The 27958-nt window shown below is 54.3% G+C and overlaps 6 protein-coding genes across 6 annotated transcripts; 3 read left to right on the forward strand and 3 right to left on the reverse strand.

Moving 5' to 3' along the window:
- Positions 1-264: 264 nt before the first annotated feature.
- Positions 265-663, reverse strand: CTHT_0026920 (putative universal stress protein; the record flags this gene model as incomplete). The annotated part of the gene is made up of 1 exon (XM_006693087.1): positions 265-663. The coding sequence occupies one exon, from the start codon at positions 661-663 to the stop codon at positions 265-267; it is 399 nt and encodes a 132-aa protein (XP_006693150.1).
- Positions 664-3201: 2538 nt separating this feature from the next.
- On the reverse strand, positions 3202-4826 carry CTHT_0026930 (eukaryotic translation initiation factor 3 subunit-like protein; the record flags this gene model as incomplete). The annotated part of the gene is made up of 4 exons (XM_006693088.1): positions 3202-3205; positions 3273-3352; positions 3415-4452; positions 4524-4826. 4 exons carry the CDS (start codon positions 4824-4826, stop codon positions 3202-3204), a joined length of 1425 nt encoding a protein of 474 aa, XP_006693151.1.
- A 761-nt stretch (positions 4827-5587) lies between these two features.
- On the forward strand, positions 5588-9083 carry CTHT_0026940 (uncharacterized protein; the record flags this gene model as incomplete). Its single annotated transcript, XM_006693089.1, has 4 exons — positions 5588-5650; positions 5737-5757; positions 5815-8620; positions 8701-9083. 4 exons carry the CDS (start codon positions 5588-5590, stop codon positions 9081-9083), a joined length of 3273 nt encoding a protein of 1090 aa, XP_006693152.1.
- Positions 9084-10296: 1213 nt separating this feature from the next.
- Positions 10297-12425, reverse strand: CTHT_0026950 (translation initiation factor 4B-like protein; the record flags this gene model as incomplete). The annotated part of the gene is made up of 6 exons (XM_006693090.1): positions 10297-11423; positions 11497-11781; positions 11851-11916; positions 12050-12091; positions 12261-12317; positions 12422-12425. 6 exons carry the CDS (start codon positions 12423-12425, stop codon positions 10297-10299), a joined length of 1581 nt encoding a protein of 526 aa, XP_006693153.1.
- Positions 12426-13275: 850 nt separating this feature from the next.
- CTHT_0026960 (uncharacterized protein) lies at positions 13276-14200 on the forward strand (the record flags this gene model as incomplete). The annotated part of the gene is made up of 4 exons (XM_006693091.1): positions 13276-13459; positions 13528-13641; positions 13711-13827; positions 13884-14200. 4 exons carry the CDS (start codon positions 13276-13278, stop codon positions 14198-14200), a joined length of 732 nt encoding a protein of 243 aa, XP_006693154.1.
- Positions 14201-16950: 2750 nt separating this feature from the next.
- Positions 16951-27957, forward strand: CTHT_0026970 (uncharacterized protein; the record flags this gene model as incomplete). The annotated part of the gene is made up of 4 exons (XM_006693092.1): positions 16951-25909; positions 26442-26458; positions 26661-26802; positions 26927-27957. The coding sequence occupies 4 exons, from the start codon at positions 16951-16953 to the stop codon at positions 27955-27957; spliced, it is 10149 nt and encodes a 3382-aa protein (XP_006693155.1).
- Position 27958: the final 1 nt, after the last annotated feature.

Consider the following 27958-nt stretch of genomic DNA (forward strand, 5'->3'; position numbering starts at 1 on the left):
TTTAGATGCTAGACTCAACGGACAAACCAGAGGGTAACTTGTGAGAAAACTCATGGAAACGGCTCCCATTATTGAGTTTCAATCTAAGTTATCCTCTTAGAAGCAGGCCGAGTATGAAAAAACTGCAGTCCAGCTATCCGTCATTCGATATTTGATTTGGACTTCGTGGGCCTTGGCGGAGGGCAGCCAAAGGGCATAGTGGTGTAGGGGTCAAAAGAAGACGGCCATCGAGAAGATAAACAAGACGAAATATTCATTTAATGCTTACCTCACAGGAGAGGGAGAAGATTCACGAAGCCGCCGATTATCAGTCTTCCGGGGGTTGCCCTGGGGCAGCGACGGATTACGAGGCTGCCTGAAGGTAACCGACATTCCTGAAACCCGCTTCGCGCCATTCTGAGGGAGGCCGCTGTCGTTTGACGACTTCCGCGAACTGTTTTCCTGGCTTTCTTGCAGCGTGGAGGATAAGGTAATGGTAATCGTACTCGCATCGGGAGAGGTCCGGGATTGGCCGCCGTTGGCAGTTGGCTTGATCGAGAAATAGTCGACCGCGGTCGACCCTGAGGACACCTTCGTGCCCGGCGACACGTCGTGGGTCGGACTCTCGGCGGGCGAGGTTGCAGGGGGTGCTAGTCGGGCCACATGGTTGCCGTTCTCAGCCATCGTAGGCTCCGGTCCTTATCGAACTCGTGTGTGTTAGAGGAGGATGATCTATGGAAGTATTTGATATGGCCTTTCTTGCCAAGGCCACTCAAGTCTATCGAAAAGATGTTGGCATCAATGGTCGACAGGGTTGTGGTGTTGTCAGGAAATGCTGTTGCAATGGAGCCGATGAAAGAGGGTCGCTGAGCTTCCCCTTGAGGGATGGAGTTCTTTAAAATGCTGAAGATGAAGGATACGCTGCAGGCGACTGCAATCCAGATGTTGTTGTTCAAGCGGGAGGCAGTCGAGGCGGGTCGTTGAGACTTGGTGGTGATGATGGTTGTCGGTGTGTGCGACGATGGCTCGGTGGAGTATCACGATACTTTTCTGGTTGTGATTCAGGAAGTAGATGCAGTGTTGCTGTGGAAGGAAGGAGCAGGTAGTCCTAGTGGGGCTACTTGCACAACGCACAACCTGGAAAGAAGGGATGGAAGCTCAGATGGAGCGCTTGGCAGCTGGAGCGCTGGGGCACACAAAGTCCAGGTTCTCGCTGTTTGCAATAGAAGGTGAGGCTGTCGTCAACTTAAGTAGGTAGACAACATAAGGATAGGCAGGTGTAAGAGTGGCCTAGAGTGATAATCCGATATGAGTTCAGATGACGAAACAGTACAAGCACAACACGTCAATGCTTCGTGACTGCCTTACTCTAGAGCCCAAACAGACGGCCTTGAGACTGTGACAAGTCTTGAGATGGAACCAAGGTCAGAGAGAGCCAGGCGCCTGGAGGCTGCAAGGTGGGCGGGAGCTAGAAATAATACGCCGAAGGCCTGGAGTGGTACCGTCCATCAGTTGCTGTAACATGCAGTGGTGAGAGAGGTTGCGGTTCATCCACATCCTGGCTGCGGTCACTCACACGCTTGCATTTTTTTCGGTCGGCTTGGCAAGTGGGCGGATGACACCTTAAATCCCTGCCAACTAACTTGACCTTCGCAAGAGTTCTATAACAGCAAAACACCACATTTTACCAGGGTTCAACTTCTTGGCCCACGTTTTTTATGACGGACTTCACAACTGCTTCACAACTCTTGGAAGTACGTAGTGTAGTGTTCACTTAAATGGTGATTCAACCTGAATGCCTAGGTAGTTACCTGCTCTCTTGGATGTTGGCATGAAATTACAAACAATAAAAAGTGTGTACTGTTACGAGAAATGCTTCGGCTCCAGTGGATTTTGAGTTTACTCGGCCTCAACCAGAGCTCGTCTATGGGATCCGTATATGCTTCAGTATACCTAGAAGAATCGGCTTGCACTTCGTTTACATGGGAACTCAGATAGGCGAGCAGCTTCCACCTGCGTTGTCAGCTCACCATATCCCCATATCCCATCTCACCACTAACCTTCATCACTGACAGCTTTCCATTCGTCAGGAACCCCGTGGGATTGCCAATCAAAGATCTGGAACCGACTTCGGAGCACATCGCGAACCGTAGGCGGGTTGTCGCGTATCAACACTTACTATCGTCACGGTTCTCTCCGAGTTTCTGATTATGTGCATCAAAAATTCATTCCCCGCCTATCCATTGAGCATCAAAGCACTGTCCCAACCAATTATCTGCCAAAGCGGAATCGTGGAGACCGATTCCCTCCTGCCGGCACATACCTAAAGTACCTCCACATACTGACGGGCAAAGAGAAAGACTTCGATTTGCTTGCTGCTGCCAAAGCAGTGGCGGTCTCACCGGCCCGGCGCTAGTGTAAGGTAGCATTACGGCAAAACGATGCAGCCACGCAAAGCCGCATGCAGCATGGGGCTGGATGAAACGTCAGTCTTTTCGATGGGTGCCGGAACCCGCAGCGTGGAAATGCAGCCAAATTGGCCACCGTCTGCAGTCGGAGGCCTCTCTTTCATTAGGTCGCCCACTTGTGGAGATCGACAGACATTTCCAAAAATCTCCCCGCTAACACAAACCACACAGTGTTGCTGAGGGGCAAAATCATGTCCATGTCGGAAACTATATGTTGTAGCCGCGATATTTCTGCTGTGACAACCACAAGAGTGGCAAAGTTTTGCTACGACTTCCATCGTGGTGGGGTGGGCGACGCAACCTTAACAGAACCTCATCGACTATGACAAGATAGGAGAACACTGTGGCATCCAACGTGAATATCGCCGGATTTCCTCTCTTTGAACGCCAAAAACGCGCCATCGAAAACCACTACCGTCCATACGAATCCGTACCTTCCGGTCCTCTTTTCCCGTCCCGGTTGAAAGCCCACTAGTCCCTGAATACATGCGACCTTTGGAGCCCCGGCACGTCATGATTCTCCATATCCCGTTTGTCCCTGGAACTGAATGTCTCCACTTGAATTCCTCTGTAGGCATCCCACATGACAGGCTCTTCCTTTCCGCAAACCATGACCATTGTCCCCGTCGTTTGATTAAACGATGTCCTAAAGTCCATCTGATGTTTGATCTCAATGTTGTGAAGGGGATCTGCATGATCCTGAGGCATTGGGTCCTCAGGTCATATGTGCTGAGCCGAAAAGGAGTTAAATACCCTATCTGTTTTGCTCAGCATTGCAAACAGCACCCAAGCTGTTGTTCTAGTGGTCGCCTCTGATATGCTCACGCGTACGTGCGCGCAAGGTTGCGGAGATACCAGTCAACCAGCTTACGACCCATCTTAGCCTCAGAGATGTGGATGATATCCTAAAACAAACTGGTTAGCACAGTTACGCAAGGTTGAAAACTGCTTGTGGAACATCACTTACACCCTGGAGAGCATAGTCAAGGTCGCTGATATTAACCAGCTCTCCCTCTAGAAGGCTGCCGTCAGTCCAGCGCAGCTGCTTGGTCCGCTGCTTGCCAACAAGAAGCATAGAGCGCAGCTCCTCCGGATTGACGTCAAGAAAGCCAGCGAGCTTCTTCAGATCCATGGTTGTGTAGAGCTTCAGGTACGACTTGACAGTCGGGCTCCACATATTGGTCTTGACCTCCTCCATAAAGATGGACAGGTGGTGTTCAATGGGGTCGACGTTGGCTTCAGGGTGATCAAAGTCCGGAGGAACAGGAGAAATAAACTTGGGGCAAGACAGGCGGAAGAGCTCCTCGAAAACAGGGAGCGACTCGGGACCACCGCGCTGCAGCTTCAGCAGCTGCTCACCGTACTTCTCGCGCAGAGCGGTGTGGATGGTGTCATCCAGACGAGTCGGGTGGAAGGCAACGCACATGGCGATCAGAGCGAGCATTTGATCGTTCTTCTTGCTGATCGAATCATACTGAGAGTTTTTCTGGAAGTTCTTGGTGCGAGAAACGTAGACCAGAATGTGGCTGAACATGCGGATGGCGTCGGCATAGCGGCGCATCATCATGTAGGAGAAGCCCACGTAGTAGTAGGTGGTAAAGTGGGCCGCCATAACACGAGCGAACATAGCCTTCTTATTCAGTTCAATGTCATCGAGGGTCTTCAGAGCCAGGCTAAAGTCACCGAGCAGGCAGTGGACGCGGAGCAGGCCGATGATTGAGAAATAGCCGAGCATGCGGTAGAGGTTGCGGGACCCGTAGGGGCCGGCGACGGCCATGGGGTCTTCACCCCTCCTCATAGCAGCCAGCTGCTCGGTGATCTGGGACTTCTGGATAAGCGAGTAGAGAACATTGAGCACGCTATAGCAGCCCCAGGTGTTGGGGTTCTCTCGCAGGATCTGAACCTCTTCCTCAGGGCCACCTTGGCGCGCAATACGCAACCGGTAGGAGGAGAAGGTGTTAAACTGGTAGATGAACTCATCGATGACATCCCAAGCCCAGTAGTACTAGCACACACCCGTTGTCAGCCCCCAGATACAGCCCCCCAAAAAACAGCACCGCGTCGGGATGAACTCACCGTCGGCGGCTCGATGTCGACGGGCCCGCTCTCCGAGTTCAGAATGTAGTGGAACAGGCCGCAGTAGTTGTCGTAGCTCCGGAACTTGGTCTCGAGGCTAGCCTGGAAGTCGAGCGGCTGAGCAGCCGCGACTAGCTGGGCCTGGAGGTCGTCGGCCTGCTGGGCAAGAGCAGCCTGGTCCAGCTCATCCACGCCTTCATATTGGACTTGCTCCTTGTAGTCAGCGACGAGGGCCTCCTCCTCGACATCCGAATCGTCCTCGATGGCGCGAGCAGGCGCCACGCCGTTCTGATAGCTGCTCATGATGGATCGGTCTCCGGAGACAGGTAACGCAGGTCAGCGACTCGGCTCGAGGGAGGGGGGACGCGGGGGACAAATGGGGTAGGGTCTATAGGGAGCTTGTGGCGTTCTTTTGTCGTCGTGGGCGCCGCAAAAGATCCGGAACGGAAATGCTTTAGTCGGTGGTCTGTGGGGCCTGATTTTTGTGGTCGAGGGGTGGAAAGCCCAGAGGTGAATTTTGGATGGCGGCTGGATCGGTTTAGGGTTGGTTTTGTGAGCACCGCTTACAGTAACTTCAATGGATAAATGCATAAATCATCGCGGCTGGCGGGCGAAACCCCCGGGTTGCTGCATGGCAGACATAGCACAGGACGGGCTACAAAGCGGCGAGATTCAACATAAGATGATGTGATAACCATATATATCTTGAACTGTGCTCCAATTAAGCGGTCCTCCATATATTGGACTTCTTCCCTTCAAGCTTGCGAAGTGGAACATTGCCCTGCAGCTTATCACAATATCCCAAATAGCGAAGATCTTCGAAACGACCCCGCCAACCCAAGATCCCACTTTCCATCCTTGTCTCGCCGGTGTTAGTCAGACCTTGACAGTGCCCTGCTGTTCAGACAGTTGCGTGGTCAGGTGTTTACCTGCGGCTGGGGTCTCGTTAGAAGCAAACTGGGAGAGTTTATATTGCTGAGACAAATCTTAAGGAACAACGCCAAACAAGCTCACCTATTAGATCGGTCATCTTTGAGTTTGAGGCCAAAAAAAAATTTGAGGATATGCCGGTTATCAACCCAGAAAAGCTGGCAAAGCTCCAGCAAAATGCGGATGATGTGAGAAATGTACGTTTCCACAAAAGTCTATCTCTTCTCATGTCTCTCTGCATTTGATTCACCGTCATCTGCTATGTGGCTAACAATGGTTCCAGATTTGCATCTTGGCTCATGTGGTATGATTGTCCCCTTTCCCTTCTGCCAGGAGCATCACCACTCACAACTCAACGCAGGACCACGGCAAAACGTCTTTGACTGATGCCCTCATTGCCACAAATGGCATCATTTCCCCTAAAATGGCGGGCAAGATCCGCTACCTCGACTCAAGGCCGGACGAGCAGCTCAGGGGTATCACCATGGAGTCGTCAGCCATCTCACTCTACTTTTCCATGTTAAGGAGACCAAGTCCAGATGCTGCCCCTGAGCCAAAAGAATATCTGATCAACCTTATCGACTCCCCTGGCCACATTGATTTCAGCAGTGAAGTCTCAACAGCATCCCGTCTCTGTGATGGTGCGTTGGTTCTGGTGGATGCTGTGGAGGGCGTGTGCAGCCAGACGGTCACTGTGTTGAGACAAACATGGACGGAGAAAATCAAACCATTGCTCTTGATTAACAAGATTGACCGCCTAATTACAGAACTGAAGATGAGCCCCAGCGAGGCCTTTGTTCATCTTACCAAGCTGCTGGAGCAAGTCAACGCTGTTCTGGGAAGTTTCTACCAGGGTGAGCGCATGGAAGAGGACCTGAACTGGCGGGAGCGTATGGAGGCTCGTATGGCGGCGGCGGCCGCCAAAGAGGCGCAGCTGGCCGATCAGCAGCCAGACACAGGGGAGCTCCAATTTCAAGAGAAAGACGATGAGGAGATTTACTTTGCTCCAGAGAAGAATAATGTCATCTTTGGGAGTGCCATTGACGGCTGGGCTTTCACTGTTCGGCAGTTCGCTACCCTGTATGAGAAGAAGTTGGGCATCAAGCGGCATCTTCTGGAAAAGGTCCTGTGGGGTGACTATTATCTGGATCCCAAGACGAAAAAGGTCCTCGGCCGCAAGCATTTGAAGGGTAGGGCGTTGAAGCCCATCTTTGTCCAACTCGTGCTTGAGCAGATATGGGCCGTTTACCAGGCCACTGTCGGCATTGATAATGGGAAGGGAGATCCTGCTCTCCTTGAGAAAATCACAAAGTCCCTGAACATCACAATTCCCCCACATGTTCTTCGTTCCCGGGATCCAAAACTTCTTCTTCAAACAGTCTTCTCGTCCTGGTTACCTGTCTCAGTGGCTGTGTTGGTCTCTGTTGTGGAATCGCTTCCCTCTCCAAAGGCCTCACAAGCTGAGAGATTCCCAGACCTGTTGGAAGACGTCCCTGGAGCCGACTACATTGACCCTAACGTGAGGGATGCTGTGGTCTCATTCAAAAAGTCGTCTTCGGATCCCGTGGTGGCATACGTGAGCAAGATGGTATCGGTCAAGGAAAGCGATCTGCCGGAGAACAAGCGCCGTGGGCCTATGAGTGCCGAAGAAGCTAGAGAATTGGCAAGGAAGAAGCGCGAAGAAGCTGCCCGCGCAACAGCTAACGCAAGCAATGAGGATGATATGGATTCCCTGACCGCAGCTTTTGCGACCGCATCCTTAGACCAGACTGCGCCCGAGGAGGTTGAGAAGCCGGCTGAGTCAGAGCACCTGATCGGTTTTGCGAGAATTTATTCTGGCACGCTGTCAGTTGGTGACGAGATCTATGTCCTGCCGCCAAAGTTCAACCCCGCTCAGCCTTACACCGAGCCGGTGCCCAAGAAGGTCAAGGTCCAGGCACTTTACATGCTGATGGGCCGGAATCTCGAGGCCCTCGACTCTGTCCCAGCTGGCGTTGTCTTTGGCATCCGCGGCCTGGAAGACAGCGGTATCTTAAAGTCTGGCACTCTTTGCAGCCAGCTGGAAGGGGCTATCAATTTGGCTGGCATTGCGCATCTCCACGGCCGCCCGATTGTTCGCGTGGCTCTGGAACCCGTAAACCCAGCCGATCTGGACAAGATGATTCACGGTCTTCATCTTCTCGTCCACAGCGACCCATGTGCAGAGTACGAGCACTTCGCCACCGGTGAGCACGTTCTGCTGACGGCTGGTGAACTGCATCTGGAACGCTGTCTGACCGATCTTCGTGAGCGGTTCGCCAGATGCGAAATTCAAGCCGGAGCTCCCATCGTCCCCTACAGGGAAACCATTGTCCGTGCTGAAGAGATGCGCCCCCCAGCCAACAAGGAATTGGGCCGTGGTGTTGTCCTTGGTGTGACAAGCTCGAAACAAGTGACCGTCAAACTGCGAGTCAGGCCTCTTCCTCGCGATGTCACTGATTTTATGGTCAAGAACGCGGCTGCCCTTAAACAACTTTACACCGATCGCAAAGCAGCTGAGGCACGGCAGGCAGCAGGCGAGGACTCGCCTACCCCTGGGCCAACCACAGAAAATGGAGCAGCACAAGACGAGTCGGCAGAGGCTGATGACGAACCAACAAAGACCCGCAAGATCCTTTCCGCTGAAAGTCTTAGCAAGGAGCTTCAGTCTCTCTTTGACAACACCAAAGACAAACTCGAAAACTGGAAGGGTATCGTGGACAAAATTATCTCCTTTGGTCCCCGCCGCAACGGCCCCAACATCCTCATCGACGCCACTAAGGGGCAATTCTTCCCGAAGGCATTTGCCCCAACCAAGGAGCACGATAGCCGCCCCGTGGGCAAGGAAGCCCTCAGCCCGCACCATTTCAGCGACAAGATCACGTACGGCTTCCAGCTCGCGACAAACCAGGGCCCGTTGTGTCACGAGCCTGTACAGGGCATAGCAGTGTTCGTCGAGGATGTGTCCGTTACACCAGCGACCACGTCTGCTGATGCTGAGGACGACGACGCGCCATCTGCTCGCGACCGTCTCGGCCGTCTGACTGGTGAGGTGATCAAGACAGTCCAGCAGTCTATCCACAAGGGCTTCCTCGACTGGTCGCCTCGTCTCATGCTAGCCATGTACTCTTGTGAAATCCAAGCAGCTAGTACGTTCTCCCTTTAACATACCCCTAAACTACCTCCATTGTGTTTCAACAGTAACTGACCAGCCATCCCCCCTCAACAGCCGAAGTCCTAGGCCGCGTCTACGACGTCCTCACCCGACGCCGCGGCCGCGTTCAATCCGAAGCCATGAACGAAGGTACACCCTTCTTCACCATCCAAGCCTTGCTCCCCGTCGCCGAGTCCTTCGGTTTCGCCGACGAGATGCGCAAGCGTACGTCAGGCGCGGCGCAGCCGCAACTGATCTTTGCTGGGTTCGAGATCCTTGATGAGGATCCTTTCTGGGTACCCTTCACTGAAGACGACCTTGAGGATTTAGGCGAGTATGGAGACAGGGAGAATGTGGCTAAGCGGTATATGGACAGCGTTCGGAAGCGCAAGGGGTTGTTGGTGGAGGGTCGGAATGTGGCGACGGATGCGCAGAAGCAAAAGACGCTCAAGAGGTGAGCTATTGGTTTCAATTGAGAACAGGAGACGCATGTAGAGCAATAAACAGGCTGCGTGAGTACATACAATGATTTCGGTATATAAACCTAGGCAGATACAGCTTGCCTTAGAACTCAATTGGCATGCGGATTAGAAAGACATGGTTAACGGAGCTTGTCGCTACTACGACCGAGACGCTCGTGTGGTCATTCAAAGTTCTGAATATGCACTGCCATTTCATTTTGCTATCCCTCTTCTAAGCGGAGTAAAGACCACATACCACCCACAAAGCCTACCCGAAGCTTTGCAAGCTTCCGAGCCCTGCCAACTCCAGGATGACATATCATCATCTAGCTATATGGTTGCCATAAAACCATTCGGGCATCAGAGTCATGGAGTTAAGCAGCAAGGGAGGCCTCCCAAGATAAAAACGACGATGAAAAACCTCGAGAAAACAAAACGCAGTCAATGGAGGCGGGAACGAAGCGTCCACATGGTGCTAAAGGGGAAACCGATTCCCATTTTTCCGCCCGCCCTATCTATGTGAATATTCTCCTCCTTCCCCCTCCAGAGTCAATATGTTGCCCATATCAGCGGAATACTAAGTAAATGAAACAAAAAGAAACACCCTCCCCATCGGCAATAGAAAGAAGCCCACGTCCATTATCATTTTGGCTAGCCACCCCTGTAGGGTAGCGAACTCTTCGTCTCTTTGTTTGGTTGAACTCGAGTAATCCGTGCCGCATTTCCGTGCATAACGTCATGATCAAGGAATCGCGAGCATGCATACTTTTTCTGGGGGTATGAAAAGAGAAGATCAACTGGGAGAGATCGCTCAGTCTGTTGGCCAGCCGCTCCCTACCGGGCATCTAGGCTTCTTGGCTGACTAATCACGCAAAGAAAAACACATCAAAAAAAAAGGGCCGATCGACCAAGTTGTCATAGGCAGCAAACTCCGGTTAAGCCCGTCAAAATGACAATCGATGATCTTGCCAGAGGTTATTTAAGGGAGAGCGGAGACTTTGAGCTTTGCTGTCTGCCTGATAGCGCTGATGCCGGGCTATCCAAGCCAATGACAGATTAGAAGCATGCTGAGTAGCGGAACGAGCATCAGAAGTCGTGAGGAGAGGGGTATATTGAAGTCGAGGGCAAAGCTCGGTCCCAACTCGACGAGGGCCCAATCACTCCCAGTTGAGGCGCAAAAGAGCGTAAAACTAGCGCTGCTCATACACGCTCAGGAAGCAATCGGGCGGTTGCTCTGCCCACGGCGGCTTTTGCCCGGGACAGTAGTCCAGCCCTCCTCGTCAACAATGGGCGTGGAGGGAGCCTGCTCAACACTAGGAGATTGAGGTGCAGCATTACCGTTAGGGCGACCACCACGGCCCTCGTTGCGCGGGCCACGGGGACCGCCACGACGAGGACCAGGACCAGAGTGGCCACCACGAGACGGAGCACGGTCGGGAGCCGGCTGCCGCCAGTTAGAAACCTCCGTCGCCCGCGACTTAGGAGGATCCCTGGGTTCGCGCGACCGGATAGGAATCTTATGCTCCGCAGGGGCAGGCGCAGGGGAAGGGGTAGCTTCACTCTCCTTAGGCGATTCCTTGGCCTCGGTGGTCGCAGCCTCCTGAGCGCCATTGGCCTTAGCAGCAGCCTCAGCAGCAGCCTTCTCAGCAGCTTCCTTAGCAGCAGCTTCCCGGGCAAGCCTCTCCTGGCGGGCCCTCTCCTCAGCTTCCCTCTTTTCCCTCGCGCGCCTCTCCTCGATTTCACGTTCGCGAGCGGCGGTATCAATCGGGCGGGCCCCACCGAAAGGGTTGGGCTTGGAGCTGGCGGCAGGAGCAGGAGCCGTGGTATCCTTGTTCTCAGCCGAAACAGTACGGGGAGCGAGGTTCAACTTCGGACGGGTAGCGGGCTGAGAGGCCGAAGGAGCAGGTGAGTTGGGAGCCTGAGTAGACTCGCCAGAAGACTGCTTGGGGGGATCGGGACGCATGCTCTGGCGCCAGTTGGTGTCCCTCTCAGCAGCAGTTGGCTGGCGTTCAGGGCGATCGGAAAACTCGCGGCGCGGAGGACGAGAACCCTCATGACGATCGCCAGGGCCCCAAGCGGCAGGGGAAGCCCTGCGGTCCATATTCCGGGAGCGAGAACCATCACGAGACAGAGAGCGTTCAGGCTGAGGGACAGGCGACAAAGGGCCGCGACGCTCCCAGTTATTGAAATCCCGAACCTTCCCATCGTCGTTGAAAAAGTCGCGCCTGCGCTCGCCACCACGGGGAGGAGGGGGAGGGAGATCAGTCAGGGGGCCACGGCGCTGGCTCCAGTCAAGCTCACGGGCAACCTCAGTCCTGTTAGAGAAACCGCCCCTCGCTGAAAGGCAAGAGTCGTCAGTTCTTGTTTCCGAGCGACTTGAACTGCAGATGGATTCTTCGGGATGACCTACGAGGATCGGCGACTTTAACCCGGATGGGGCGGCCCTCAAGTACCATGCCATCACGGGTAAGAGCGGTCTTGAGACCCTCGACATCGGCAAACTCAGCATAGGCGAAGCCCTTGGGGCGGTTGTGCTCATGATCCGTAATGATGCGGACGCTCACGACCTTGCAGTCCTTGAAAAACTCGGTGATGGCATCGCTAGTGGCCTCATAGGACAGGTTGCCGAGGTGGGCAGTGAAAGGCGGCCTCTCAGGGAGCTTCTGGGGGAGGTTGTCGCGAAGGGAGTGGAAGCCTGGTAGCAATAAAAGGTTAGTGCCTGGTGCAGCTGACGGTCGGAGGGCCAATCCGGCATGTGACATACCGCGGTCATTGCTGGTGCCGTACGTAGTCTTTCGCTCCGGGGGCGGAAGGGGCTGAGTACCGGTGCCTACATATGTGCAGTCAGTATCATGGACCTACATCTACTTGAGCTGAACTTGATATCGAGAATCGCAGGGTAATACCGGTAGCTATGGGGGACGATCAGCATACAGATGACACTCGGGAGGGGCAATGCTTACCAAAAGTGTCCTCGACTTCATCGGCCCAGGAGCCGCCAAAGGCTATCACGCATCGATGTCAGTAGACATATACAAGCATGCGTCGGGCATAAAGGCGTTGGCCAGGAAGAGGGACGACTCGGGAGGGACGGGGAGACAAGGGGATACGGGACACGAGGGGTAGCGCGGGCAACGCGGGGATGTGCTTGGCATCGAGGGGAAGGACACGAACAGGTGTCATTCAAGAAGTCGCCCAGAGACAGCTTCTGGACTTCCTTCTTCTTGGGCGCTGCACATCAAGAGTCGGTCAGCGTTAGCAATTGATCAGAAGGACCCGGGTGCCCCGCGGCAGTCGGGCGGCGGCGGCGGGGAGGGGTCGTCGGGCTTGCTCACCCATGATTGCGGGTTTTCGATCGAGGGGCGGCGCGCTACGATGTAGCACCGAAGCACGCAGTGATAATCAGTCGTTGACCGGATGATCAGGGTCCGGTTAGAAGGATCGATTGGGTTGATGGGCTCGCTGTGGGCGAAGATAGAGATGGAATCGTCGGTCGCTCCGGATTGCTGAGCAAGCGGAGACAAATCGTGGGCGGTGGAAAAGTGCAAAGGTGCGTAACTTTGCGGCAGAGCGGTGCCCTCCCAGAACGTGATTTTGGGGTTGCGGCGGAAGCAAAAAATTATTATAGGTGAGGTTCGATTGAGGAATCAGGGTTGACATTTTTTTTTATCTCGGCAAAGGCGTGGGCGCACTGGGCGGGCCTTGGTTAACGCTAATCCCGATAGGGATTAGCGCCACGAGATGGGGCCGGCATTGTGCATGGCTCTTGCACCTGTCAGCCCTTCGAGAATCGAAAGTCGGGAGCGCAAACCTTGGCGGCAGACAAACTGAACAAACTGCACGCTCTCTAACCCCTCTCTGCACTTGGCTGCATGCCCCCTTGGCCCTTGAAATCACGGGGTGATGGTGTTCAGGGTATGTGGTGAGGCTTTGTCGACACAGTTTGCCCATGTTGAATCGACTCTGCGCCAGGGTCTAAGGTCTTTTCTCTTCTAGGTTCCCAATTACCCGGTTACTCAATTCCTAGAGCAAGCAGCCTGTCTGGTCGCCCTGGCACTTTGAGGGATCAGGATCTTCTGCTGTTCTCCTGTGCCATCGGTCTCGATTCAATCAAAGACAAAGAAAAGGGAAGATATTCAGAAAGTCTTTTGGGGGCGGGGGTATTTCTAGGCCCTTGATCTATGCCATCATGAAGCGCGTTGTGCTGCCCAGTCCCGATCCCGAGACCGCTCGCCGGCCAGAACCCTCAGCCATAGAACAATCTTCAGCCCAGTCTCAGGCGCCGCAGACAGAGTTAACCAAGAAAAATGCTGGATTCTCGCCAGAAGTAAAGGATATTCTCCTATCTTCCCTCAAGACTGGCGGTACTGTTGGTATGGATCCTTGCGCGAGTTTGAGGCAATAGGCCAGCCGTGTTTTCTCTATCTTAACTCTCTACCAGGTGCATGTGGCTTGTTTGTGGGAGCTGCAGCCGGCATCATTCGGTCGGCACCTCCTGTCTTCTTCTCCCTCATCTCCGGAGTCCAATGGTTTACCCTGGGAACTAGTTTCACTGGTAGGTTTCATGGAGATCGGGTTTCTGTCTGCTCATCATGTGGTGTTTCCCTGTGCTTACGCGCTCTAGCGGCCCGGGCGGTAACCCTGACCCAGCTTGCGCACGATGAGGATTGCAGTCCAAGAGACAAAGTCATAGCCAGCAGTATAGGAGGTGGTGTTGCAGGAACACTGGGCGGCATGCTGAGTAAGTGCCATTTGTTCCCCAGTTGGCCTGATCACAGCATGCTGACGGCTGCACAGGGGGGCCACGAAATATCCTACCTGGAGCTCTAGTCTTCACAATGCTGGGCGCGGGTGGCCAGGTCGTTGACAACTGGCGGATTGCTAGGAGAGCCAAGTCACCCCCTTCATCAGAAAAGGGCGGCTTTTGGTCGAAATGGAGTCCCATTACCTGGCTGTCAGACCAGGAGTATGAGAAAATCCTCGAGGAGAGGATTCTCCGGATAGATGCTGATATCGCTCTCATTGACGACCGCATCAAAGAACTCCGCGAGTCCGAAAAGAAGGAAAAGGAGAACGCTGGAGCTAGCACCCCAACTGAAGCTCAAAGTAAGTGAGGCTTAACATTATTCTGGATTGCACTATCAAAAATCTCAATTATCCCTGCGCAATTATGATGTTTGCGACGGCTCTGCATTGCACTATGTAGATATATCATATGTTCAGGCAGAATCTCATGTTAGTTGGATGTAGTGTATACGTGTTGTGTGGAGTACAAAGGCCCAATGTATCCAATGTAAGTCATCGGGTACGTATATGGGGTTGCATCTTGTCTGGGTTGTCATCGTCGCTCGCCAACCGTTGAGCCAACTTATTATCTCTATGCAAGAATATTCTGTAGCTTAGGTGCCTGGCAATCTATTCCGGGATGCGTGACTTCGAGGAGCGTAACTTGAAAAGGGGTTCCTAAGGGTCCTTTATGGCATACCCAGTGGCCAGCGGACAAGGAAGATATACGGCAGCTTAAACACTGGAACAACAAGCAGGTACAAACAGCTAACAGCTAACCCTAGGCTTGATCCGGGGTCATAATTGAGGTAGGCACATCGGTGGTCACTGGGCTTGCATTATGGATATCTCCCGTGAAGCCTGGAGGTCTGCTGCTCGTGTCGCGACCCGAAACCCACTCACTCGTGGATATCACCAGGCTCGACCGCTGGGCTCTGGCACTCTGCGGCGATTAATAGCGCATCTTTGACAAATCAATGCGGATATTTTGTACAAGTCTGCGGCATGCGTGGCTATCCGTGGATCTTATCCTCTTTCTGCTGATTATGTCTGGGGATCTGGAATGCGGAGGACCCCACCTAAGCTCTTCACAAGGTTCCATCAGATGGGTTGTTTGGACCCAGTCTGCTTCAATAAAAAGAAAGAACCAGAAGAGCTGATTGTAGACCTGACTCCTTGTTTTTGGCCCAGTCGGGTATTGGAACATTGTGGGTTTTCTGCCGATACGATTCTCTTTCACAAAGTGCACTAAGGAGAGAAAATAGTATTACGTAGTTATCATGGCGACAGCGCTTTCCCCCCCCTTCTCCCCTTTTTTTTTTGTTCTCAGGATCGACATATCTGCAAGATGAATGCCTGTATGGCACGCAGCAATCTGCCATCATCAGGAACACAAGCAGAGAAAAGTCCCGAGGAGTCGGAACCATGTCAACTTAACGGGCTAGCTTGGCTGGCTTTGGGTTGGCTCTTCTTGGCTTCGACCCGCCACCCGCGATCTCCCACCCGTTGGCCAGCTTTGCCGAAAGCAGTTTAACGTTGCTCTCAGGGGTGGGAGGCTTAGGTTGTCGCACCGAGTTGTCTAAAGGCGGTGTCATGCGGCAGAAAGATTACAAGGCCGTCCCCCTCCCCCCCCCTGGGCGGAGAGCATACGCCAGGACCCTGGGCTCCTGAGAGACAGGCCACTGGCCGCTGCCCACCAGAACGGGAGAAACGACTTAGGAGAGGGTCCAGAGCTATCAAAGTCGACTCCATCCGCCGGACACAGGGTGCTGTGGTACTGGACTCCTGATCGAATCCGTCGTGGTCCATGTCCACAGATCCACGGTGCTGCTCGCCAATTTCCCCTGGACGCTCCGTGGCGAAAGCGAAATGGTTTTTGCGTCTTCCCCCGTTTCCATCCATATTGGATCTTCCGTCCCATCTCCCAATATCCTAATCCCATTCAAGTTGCTGCCCCCGCCCCTCCCGTGATCCGAGAGCGCCCCTGGGCACCCTCCAAAATCCCCAAAAAGGGTCCAAGCTGGCCCTTTTTTGGTGCTTCCTTGTTGGGTTTTAGGGCTTTTGACTTGCACGTTCTAGCGCCCTGTAGATTCGTGGCGGTTCGCAGCAGAGGCCCACCTCTAGGTTCCCGCTCATCGTGACACTGGATCCTTGGGCTCCTTCATCAGGTCTTCCCAGAGGTTTCAAGGTTGCCGAGTTCACGGCACAGCTCTGAGCTTTCTCGATCTACCTTAGCCTCTACAGCGGCAGACCGTCAGACGGGACTGCTGTTGGTAAGACTGCCCGGGCCCGGGTTTGCATTCTGCAACTGCGCCAGACACTGGGTGCTGGTTTAGATTGAGCCACAAGCCCTATAAGTGCACTAGGGTACACAGTCTTCTCTCTACGCGGCTGCGAGTCAGTGAACCCGCGAATCTGCGACCTTCTGCTGCAAGCCGCTCCCGTCGTCCACACACGGGTCTCAGATCCGAACGGAGCGTATTCAACCGGTGTCTTTCCACCGAGCCAGCTCCGGAATAACACCACACGTCCACACGTCCACACGTCCACAGCACACCACTGCGCCCCGAGAATCCGAGCATCCGAGACAGCCAGCAACGCGACGACGCCGATGGCGCGGTCCAGCATGCAGCGCCTTTGAAGACATCGACAGCCAAAGCTACGGAGTGCAGTCTACCTTGCATTGCCTACCAGACCAGAAAGACCTGGGATCCTTAGCGCGCCTTTCCAGGCTCCCCGGTAGCTGAGGTCTCGATTTTCGACGTGGAATTGGTTCGCATACTCGCCCTGCGCCGGGGCGTTGGTGCTGGCTTTTGGGGCGAATGGGTACGTTTTCTTCGATTTTCTCGCTGGCTGGTAGCTATTATTACCCTCCCCCCCCCTCCCTTCATCAGCCCATCAACCCATGGGCCATCCATGTCTTTTCCAAGTTGTTCGCTGTCTCCATGCAGAATATATATATATATATATATATATATATATATTATATTTCGTGCCTGACCTCCTCCCTGAGTCTCTTAGGTGGTCCATGTGCTGAAGTGACCTGCCGCGGCCGCTGCGCTGGCGAAGCTCCGTCGAGATGGCCCTCCTTGACCCGACCTTCTTTCTCGGCGTCCTGGTCCTGCTGTACCTGTTGTCCTTCGTCCTGTTCGCCGTCGTTCGCATAACCACCGGTCTGTCTATCCAGCGCATCGGATACTTCTCGCTCCGTCGCATAGCCTATTCCCCGCGCGATGGCGTTCGCATCGAGATCCGTGGCTTGGGGCTCAACCTACATCGGCCAACCTTTGCCCAGCCCACCTGGCTGAGCATCGTCGTTGATGAGCTCTCCGTGTCGCTGGACCTGGCAGAGCTGGAAAAGGCCAGAGCGAGGGCAATTGCAGCTGAAGATGGGCTCGACTCCGATTCTGACGTGCCAACTCCGGCCCCTGTGCGGCCGACGACCCCGAAGACCACGCCCAAGATCCAGCGCGATGCGGCTCCGGAGGAACGAAGCAAGACGTGGGAGCGCTTGACCAACATCAAGGAGCGCCTCAAGCGCATCCACAGGAAGGTGAATTGGTTGCGCATGGTGGATCTTGTGGCCACAAACTCGACTGTCGCCCTTGCCGGTGTCGGCAGCTTGCAGATGGGTAGCTTCACCATCGCAATCGACACTCGTCGCAAGACGGTAGATCGCGCGCGCTTCTTCCTGCAGGGGCGCGCCCGCAAGTTGCGCGAGGCTCAGCAGGCCGAATGGATCGTGACCCTCCGAAGTGTGCTCTTCACTGCCGATGGAAGGGAACCCCTTGAAATCATCGACAGCGCGACCCTGAATATCCACGGATATTTGTACGAAGCCCTCGATGGCCTACGCGATGCTGCCATTGCTCTCAAGATTGGTCGGCTGCACATTCCCTACGATGATGTTCTCCACAGTCTGTCCCAGTACAGGAAGATTCGACCGCGCCCTAGCCAGCAGTCTGTCGAGCTCGGCCCTGCCGAACATGTGACCATTGATCGCATTATCCAGGAGGTTGACGCCCCCGGCAGCAGCACCAATCATGCGTTGATGCAGACGGTGTCCGACTCCAAAGAGTTCGTCAGCTCTATTCTTCGTGGGATCAAGGAAGTCCAGTTTGCCATCAGCTTCATCGGCTTCACCAAGAAGATCGAGAGCGTCAAGCCAGCCGGCTCTCCTGTCCTCCTTACGGCATCAATGAAGGAAGTTGGCATTGACCTGCACCGTCTAGACCCAAAATCCCCTGCTCACAGGATGTACTTCACTTCCAACGATATCGCCCACGAAGCCCTAGCAGCTGCCTTGTCAATATCAGTCGGTTTGGACGACGGTCACGGCAAACCCGAACGCATCATGTACATCCCCATGGCCACCACGACTGCCAGGACTACCTTGCCCTCGAAGACCGTTGAGCTGGCCAACGAAGGGACGGCAGAGCAACGAAATGCAAACATCCTGTTTGCCAACTCCGTTGTTACCTCGCCGTCTGTCGATCTTGACCCTCGCCATCTTCCTCTTTTGATGGCAATGCTCCAGCGCAAGCCCCGGCCACCAAAGGCTCAGCAACACGAGCAAAAACATATGCTAATTTCACGTCTCTTACCCAAAGCAAATATAAAGTTCTCGATGCACGAGCCTGTGCTGAGGATAACGCTCCCTCCAGTTCAGCCTTCGTCCGATTCTGAGGACTTCGACTTGATTATCTCCTCTATCTCGTCCGTGTCCCTGGACATGGAATCATTCCACTCTGCCGTTGAGGAGCTTCATTATTCTTTGGCAGCTACCATGCGGCTTCAAACTCATAACCTGTACTACCAGACCTGCACGGGAACTCGTTTTGATCTTTTGCAGACGGAGAGCTTTGACCTTAAAGTCCAGCTGAGCGCTTCTCCAAACCTCCATGTGGTGGCCAGTGGCAACCTACAGACTTTCACCGTTAAGATGATCCAGGCAGAGATCCGAAATGGCTTGCGCCAGATCGTCCAACAAATGAGGCCGAACGTCGTTGAGCCTGACAAGCACCCCTTCACCCCTCCGGCTCCCAAACAATCCAACTTCTTGCGTGGACTCCCATCGTGGTTGCTGCACTTCCATCTGCAGTGCTCTGATTGCAGCTTTGAGGTAGCCGGCGTGGATAAAGATATCTCCGAAGAGCAGAGAGGCGTGGCCGTACAGCTCGAGTCTTGGTCCGCCGACTACCAGGCGCAGCGATTTGACGGCCTGCAGAGACGTCCCTCCCATTCCCGTCGCAGGGCGAGCAGTCGTGGCATGATGTCGCCTGAATCTGATCTGTTAGCCGCCTACTCCGGCTCTTCACCAAAGAAGAAATATCACCACGAGGGCGACGGGCGCCGTTTGACTTTCATGGTCAGAGGCCTGGAGGCCTTCATGATCGAGTCATCCGAAAAGTGGGAGTTTGAGCCATTCATCAGCATTCCCAAGCTTGATGTCACCCTTGCGACGTTGAGCGATAATCAGGGCCCCTTGTTCCATGTTTACACCTACCTTCGAAGCCTTCTCGTACAGTATTCTTTGTATCGTCATTATGCCGTCGGCGTGGCCATTGCGACTTTGCAGAACGCCTTTTTGAGGAGGAGAAAGCCTACGGTCGACCTAATGACACCACCTACCTCCCCTACTTCTCCTCTCTCACCTCAGCGACGTATCATCGGCCACCTTTCTCCCCCGTCAAGCGGCAACTATCCCTCTCCGAGTGATATCGAGTCGTGGAGGGCTGTACCCGAGCTGGTCACGGTCGATTTTAGGTCAACACTCATCCAAATCAAAGCGGAGATGCCGTCGGATCCGCCGATGATGTTCCATGTCTACAACCTGGAAGCCGGCCGTCATCGTTGGGCACCACCATTCCTTCAAGCCAAGTTGGTCCGACTGTATGCAGAAGCTCCGCGGATGCGTAGAGTTTGGGCCAAATTAGTGAGCGTGAAGAATCTGCGGGCAGACTACCGGGAGTCACGCCATCGCTATGCTGGTGGAGGTGTTCGCGAAGAGCGCATGTTCGACGTGGTCACCGAGACGATTCGCCTGGCCGTGCCGCACGATCTGATCATTTACAAGGTCACTGACAACTTCGTGAACACGTTCAAGTCTGTCCAGCAACTTCATCACAGGTTCAAGACAGGGACCAATGAGTATATCCTGGATAAGGGGCCTGAGCCGCCCAAGAAGGTCCCGAAGGTCTCGCTGCGTGCCAAGAATCTGCTTTTTGAGCTCGAAGACGGCGCCTTCGAATGGAAGCTCGGCGTGATCTACCGTACCGGTCTGGTCGAGATGATGCAGCGTCAGGCTCGTGAAGAAGCCTTCCGGCTCAAGGTCAAAAAGATTCATGAGGAGGAGGCGAAGAGAGGGTCTACCAAGTCACGCGCTCGTTCTACAGCTCCCCATGGAGAGTCTTCCATGCCAGGCGATCCCCACGTCCGGAGCCGCAGCGCGGACGGCAGGCGGCGATCGTTCAGTACAATCTATATGCGTGGCCGTATTCCCCGATACGATCCCGAAGCCGGTGCCCATGGGCTCAGCGGCAAGGCACGCATCTCGATCGCTGAAGCGAGACATCAGCTTGACTTGCACAATGCTAAGAGCTGGAAGCAACGGATAGATCGCGCCTATGAGATGTCGAAAGCAGCAGCGAAGGAACACTATGCCCAGTTCTGGGGCATCAATGAGATTCCAGATGACCTGGAAGATAGCGAGAAGATCCTCGAGGTGCCACAGCGACCGGCGCTCATGTCGACGCTGATCAACGACCTGCACATTGTCATCGACAAGCCGTCCTTCCCCTTGAAGGAGCTTCCCGACTTCCTGCATAAGGTGGGGAAGGGGATGCCCAAGGATATGAAGTACACGCTCCTCATTCCTATGAACCTCCAAGTCAACATGGGTGAAGCGAGGATATCGCTTCGCGATTATCCTTTGCCATTCCTCCATGTGCCTGCCACGAAATCCGAGCAGTCTGCCCGGCTCCCGGCTTTGGCACTATCTACGGACTTTGTCATCGCTGAGGAGTACCGCGGTCTGGAGTCGACACGGAAGATTAGAGTTCCAATCATCCCACCACGTGATCTCGACGGGTTGTCCCCTAACGAGGGAGGCTTCGCTATCGAGGTGCGCCGTACCATTGGCCCTGTCAAGACCTTCTCGGACATGAACGTGGACATTCACACTGCCAACCCGACTCGCATCACCTGGGGTCCATCGTACCAGCCCGCTATCCAAGACATGATGATGGCTATCGAGTCCATGACGAAGCCACAGCTAGATCCTTCGGAGAAAGTCGGCTTCTGGGACAAAATCCGGCTGAACTTCCATTCGCGTATCCGTGTGGCTTGGCGGGGCGATGGCGATGTTCACCTGGCATTAAAAGGCTCACGAGACCCCTACCAGGTAACCGGCAATGGTGCTGGGTTCTTGATGTGCTGGCGAGGCGATGTACGATGGAACATCTGGACCGAGGACGACCCGAAGCGCTTCATGACCGTTGACAGTGGCGAGTATGTCCTTGCTGTTCCCGACTACAGCCAGCAGGTTCGTGAAGTCCGCCGGCAACGCGGCGAGGACGAGAGCATTGCAAGCAATGACAGCTTCAGGTCCGGGGCGGCCTTCAAAAAGGTTGTCATGAAGCTGTCTGGCAAGGTGCAGTGGTTGGCTGGCTTAGTATTTGAGAGGGCAATCGAGAACGGCACGAGGAGTTTTGAGTTCAAGCCTCATTACGAGATTGTGCTCAAGAACCCGGAATACGCAAGACCACAACAGGACGGCCTGCCGTACGATGCCTTCCGTGGCTTCCGCAGTCAGCACATCCATTTGTCGCTGGCTGTCCTCGCCCCTGCTGACCGAGATTGGACGGGGTCCAACTCCGAGCCATCGCGCAGCTACAATACCGCCCATCTCACGCCCCGCTTGTTCACGCACTTTTTCTCTTGGTGGTCTCTCTTCTCTGGCCCGCTCTCTTCTCTCCCGATTCGGCAAGGTACCCTCTGGCCCGGCCGCGAAAAGAACAGCAAGAAGTTTGGGAGACATCTCGCCACCATCAAGTACAACGTCTGCTTGGCGCCGTTGTTCCTCAGCCATATCTACAAGCACAAGGATGCCGAAGACTACTCCGAGAACTCTATCTCGGCTACTGGTATCAAGGTCCGGTTTGATAGCGCGATCCTGGATTTGCACCAGAGACGGGAGGAGTTCAACACCAGGGACCGAGGGCGCAAGACTCAAGTTCGTACGACTGGCATGAAGATACACGCAGGACAGCTGGACCTCGTGTCAGCGGATGTTCGGGCCATTTCGGCCAGCATCAGGGGTACCACAGCGGACGCAGTGATGAGGCAGTCCCTCTCGACGTTCATCACAGACCAGGAAGGAGATGGCACTGATCTGTCTCGCTTCACCGTTCCAGACAACGACCTGACCTGGATCGACATGGATGATTTTGTGGAGTTGGACTGGATCCTGCCGACTGAGCCAAACCCTGATACCAAGATTCTCCCCCTCGCTTTCGCCCCTCGTGTTACTTACTTCCGGCAGACTGATATCAACGGCATCATCGATGGCGATCCGGATCGGACCAGCCCGTTCGGCCAAGAGCCGACTCATTTCTGTGTCATGAGCCATGATGATGATCCTAGGATAGTTCAGAGCCAGCTCATCCGTCGACGCTTGGAGCAACTGGAGGAGCAAATGGCAGCACACGACCGGACACTGGGCGAGATCGATCTGCGCATTGCTCGCGGCGAGGAAGACCTCAGAGCCGAGAGCGAGCTTCTTAGCCACCACACGAGCGTCCTCAAGGACAAGAAGACCTTTCTGGAAAGCATGCTGACAAAACTGAGGGTTGGCTCAGGCTCGTGTAACAATGACGCCGCCTCTTGCAGCTCGGCTGGGCTGAACGGATCGTCCTCCTCGAGCTTCCGAGGAAGTTTGGAAACTTCCGCTGTCGCTGAGTTTGCGAGCGACTTCAAGAACCGTTTCGTCGTGCACAACCTACAGCTCAAGTGGAACAACACCTTGCGGAACATCATCCTGCGCTACATTCACCAGGTCGGTCAGCGGAGAGGTTTCGTCTACTACATGTCCCGGCCAGCGGTCAAGTTCATCTTGGATCTCGTGGAAGAACAACAGCAGGCAAAGTCCAACGCGATCAAGAATGGCGGCTCCAGTGTTGCATCTGGGACTGGTAGCACGTTGGACGGAAGTGGTTCAAACCAGGATGCGGAGAAAGACCTTGAGGACCGTATTCGCAGGATCCTGCAGGACAGCCGGAAGTTTGTTGCCCCTGACGACGACGATGTTGTTGCGAACAATCCAGCCATGGTTGATTTGTCGGCCGGTATTGCGGACGAGTTCACGACTCAAAACAGCTATCACGTCCGCCTGATCGCTCCTCAGATTCAGCTCCAGAGCGACAAGAACAAGAAGCATGTGGTCCTCTGCGCGTCCAAAGGCATGGAGCTCAAGGTCGTCGACGTGTTGGACAAGAGTAGGATGTTCGACGAGGTCAGCGGTCTCGTCCAGCGCCGTTTCCTAGTTAACATGGACAGCACGCAATTCTTCGTGACCCATCAAAAGTGGTTCTCGACACAGCTCGTATCCATGTACTCTGGAAACACGTACGGTGCTCCTGTCGGCTCAGCTTGGCCACCTTGGGTCCCGATGGAAGTCATGTTTGACTTCGAGTCGGACCCGTTCGGCTTCAAGCGCGTGGTGCAGAAGACGTCGGCTATGCTCCGGTACGACAAGTTCAACACCCTCCGTCTCAAGTACAACGACGAGATCAACACCAGCGAGAACGGAGGTGTCCCCTTGTTGGACAGCGACGAGAGCAGAACGGACAATCTGTGGGTCATCTTTCCGAAGGCGCATGCCATGTGCAACTCTCAGCAGTACTATGCCATCTACATCATTGTCCTGGACCTGCTTATGTATAGTGAGCCGCTCGAGAAGACACGGAACGAGAGGCTGGAGAAGATCATGCTCGCAAGTGACTTCAGCGACCTCCGCGGCGCGCCCGAAATGGTCATCAAGCTCCAGGAGCGCGTCCGGCAGCTTGAAGAGATCAAGACACACTTCCAGGTCCATTCCAAGAATCTGGATAAAAAAGGCTGGAAGGACAGGCTGGTGCTTGAGCGCGATCTCGCTGCGTGCGAGGATGAGCTGTTCTTCCTGATGAAGGCCATTACGACGTCGCAGCGGAAGTATGACAACAGGACCAGCAGTGCCATGTTGAAATGGAGTATTATGGCCAAGGAGATTGTCTGGCGGCTGCTTCGTGATAATAACGAGCCCCTCGTCGAACTTCAGCTCAAGAACGTGGAGTACAACCGCGTCGACAATTCTGACGGGTCGCACATTAACCTGGTCCAGGTGGGCAAGATCCTTGGCTTTAACCTGCTCGACAACGCCATCTATCCGGCTATGATCGCACCGTACACGGACGACATGACTGCCTTTGACACAGGGTCTCAGCCCATGATCCGGGTCTACTGGAACATGCTTGAAGCGATTGCTGGCATCCCGGTGATGGATCATTTCGAGGTGAACCTCTACCCGCTTAAGGTTCAGCTGGAGCGCGAGGTTGGGAAGAAGCTCTTCGAGTACATCTTTCCAGGCACGGATGGCGGGAAAGTCCCAGGCAAGAATGAGTCGCCGCTAATTATCAAGCACTCGCCATCCGGCGACGAAGAAACTGAGGCCGATGATGACTCGCTCGCAGAGTCTGTCCACTACCTCCAGGATCACGATGATGATGCGTTCTCGACACGGGCTGGGTCCCTAGAGCTTCGTCTTCGCCCAACCCTGACATCTGACCCAGACGAAACGTCTCTCAAGCAGCAGGCACTGAGCGTTCATTCAGGGGAAGGTACATCATTCCGACTCCTGAGAGTTGGTACAGGTTTCAAGGCCGCCATTAGCAAGAAGCGCTCATTTGATTCTCTTCGCATGAGCACTTCTCAGCCTGGCGTTGGAAGGTCGGCAACCTCCACGTCCATAAAAGATGCTGTTTCCATCGCCAGCGAGTCAAAGAAGGGCTCTCGCTTCATCCTGCGTCACAGGACCACCGACCTCGATAAGCCAAAGCAGTCGGATGATCTTTCTATGATGATGGACCGCGCATCGAATTACATGACCTTCGCCTATATTAAGATGCCCTCGGTTGTTCTCTGCTTGAGTTACAAGGGCAAGGGCGAGCGGAATTTTGAGGATGTTCACGACTTTGTCTTCCGTCTGCCGACCATTGAGTGGCGCAACAAAACATGGTCCAACCTCGACTTGGCACTAGCTCTCAAGAGCCGGGTCATCAAGGCACTGATCAGCCACACAGGTGCCATCATTGGTAATAAGTTCTCCAAGCACCGGCCCAATACCACACAGCAGTCGAAGATGCGCGAACTCGCCAGCAATTCGGTGCTTCTGGCTACCCCGACCTCATCTGAGGCGCGCGAGGCCAGTGGTGATGACTCATCCTCGATCTACGGGCCCTCTCCTGTTGACTTCTCGCGTTCGCCGCCCCAGTCGATTCGACGCTCGCATACCACGTCCGTCCCTGTGCCGTCGTCTAGTCGCAGCTCTAGTGTAGCCTCATCCATGCGCTCTCAGCAATCCATCACTCAGTACCCTGCCCAGCAACAGCAGCAATCACAGCAACATACCGCCCATGTTTCGGTCACTTCGCAAGCGACAGGGGCCATCCCCAGTTTTTTGATGGCGCCGTCCCTCACGGGATCGCCCGAGTCAGGCACCAGCAGCAACAACAATAACCGAAGCAGCGGCGGCAATGGCAGCGGATTCAGCTTGCTCCGACCAACATCAAGCGGATGGTCAAGAGCCTTTGGAGGTGGACGCCAGCAGCATCAGCAAGAAAGCAGCGGCGAGGGACTGTTCTTCTCTTCTCGTAGCAGACCAAGCAGCAGACCGGGCAGCAGCAGTGGAGTCCCTGTTCTCTCGTCTTCACCGAGGCAAATCGGCTACCTGAGCGATGATGAGGGCTTTGGGGGAAATCGATCAGCAGACAGAATGCAAAGGCGTAGGGGTACTTCGGACAGCGCTGGCGGCACAGGCCCAGGCGGGGGCCTTAGGGAGAGATTTCATGCTTTCACGAGCCGGCTCATCGACAGAGAGGGAAGTGTGATACGCACTAGCAATAACGTCGGAGCTGACGTACCTGGAGGTGAAGAAGAGACTGAAGAGGGCGATCAGCAGTCACTTGGACTTGTGAGGAGACTAAGTCGGAGACGAGGGTAAAGATGTCACGATAATGTTTGCATTTTCTCTTCTTGTTTTCTTATCTTATATTACTTGTCCCCTTTGTCCCCTGGGAGGATACATAGCATATTGTTTTGGTAATAGACGGACTAAGGAGACCCGAATGGTCTCCATGACATGTAAAACACATGGGCTTCAATTGAAGTTGAAGTAGATTGGGAGATAGCGATTATGGTTGGAGGACAGTATCTCTCAGGAGCGACTGGGACATCTTCGCATCGTGGTTGACTTCTTCCATGACCAAAAAAAGACACAACTGCCGATACGTTAATCCGTACTGTAACATCAATTAGCTAGGGGTAAAACCATCGTATGTATGTAACTAATCATCAACTACATAGATTTACTACGCACCTCCTGCCTGCATAAAATATTCATTAAGTCCTTGAACGGTACTTCACCTGATATGATGTGTTTGTTTCGTAGAGAAGAGGCTCAGCATGTTTGGAGTCTCTTGTGTCATAATAGAGCACCTTGATGGTAGCTTGACCAGGGTTCTTATCTTATCGCAGCTCCCCAGCCCTGGGCTACTACTCGACCCCTCCATCACCAGGCAGCCCGCTGTTTCGAAGACCTACAACTTTACCTTCACTTCTTCGCCTTTAATCTCTTTTGCGGCAGATCATTTCGCTGCTGTCAACACCAAAATAATGGGTAATCAGGCCCCACGTGTGATACTTTTTCACCTTTCTCCCTCCTCCGAGCAATCTTCACAGAGTTGGCCTGTAGCAAAAATAATACTGATTCAGTCGCTAACCAATGGCTTACAATCCCACAGAGCTTCCAATCACCGATAAGTTGGTTGATCGCCAGCGTGATGCCCTCTATAACTATGATCCGAATTCCCAGAAAGATATCAACGTGAAGCGGCCATGGGACCAGGATCCCACATACTTCAAGACAGTGCGCGTTAGCTCCGTGGCGCTCACCAAGATGGTGATGCATGCCAGGGAAGGGGGTTCAATAGAGGTGATGGGCATGATGCAGGGCTATGTAGACGGCACGACGATCGTGGTGACCGATGCATTCCGACTGCCAGTCGAAGGAACAGAGACGCGCGTTAATGCCCAGGGCGAGGCCGATGAATACCTTGTTAATTACCTGGACCTGTGCCGCAAGGAGAGTCGCCTTGAGAATATCGTTGGTTGGTACCACTCCCATCCAGGTTACGGCTGCTGGCTCTCAGGCATCGACGTCGAGACCCAAAAGCTGCAGCAGCTCCAGGGCCCCATGGTCGCCGTCGTCATCGACCCAAATCGCACTGTCAGCGCCAACAAAGTCGAGATCGGTGCCTTCCGCACATACCCGGACTGGTACACTCCTCCCGACCAGTCGGGCAGCACTACTGGTGGCTCCGGGCCGGCCGGTGCCAGCACGACTGTCCCGCTCAGCAAAACCATGGATTACGGCGCTCATGCAAACAAGTACTATCGCCTCGAGGTCGAGCACTTCAAGAGCACGCTCGACACACGCCTGCTGGACTTGTTGTGGAACAAGTACTGGGTGCAGACGCTGGCGCAGAACCCGCTACTCTCAAACCGTGACTACTCCAGCAGCAACATGGACGATGTTGGGCAGCGCTTACAGGAGATCGCGGTCAACGTGTCGCGCATGGGCAAGGGCATGCTACATTACCACTACTTGGGCAGCAGCTCATCATTGGGCGGGGTTAACACGAATGGTCCGAAGGCGGTTGATCAGTCGATTGAGAAAGCGGTACAAGATGTTGGACAGATTGCGGCTAAGGAGCGTGCCGGACTCTTGGCCGCTGAAGTGAAGGTGCAGATATTTGGCCAGGGTGAGGTGTGAA

This window comes from Thermochaetoides thermophila (genome assembly GCF_000221225.1).
Source record: "Thermochaetoides thermophila DSM 1495 unplaced genomic scaffold scf7180000011816, whole genome shotgun sequence".
Lineage (NCBI taxonomy): Eukaryota > Fungi > Ascomycota > Sordariomycetes > Sordariales > Chaetomiaceae > Thermochaetoides > Thermochaetoides thermophila.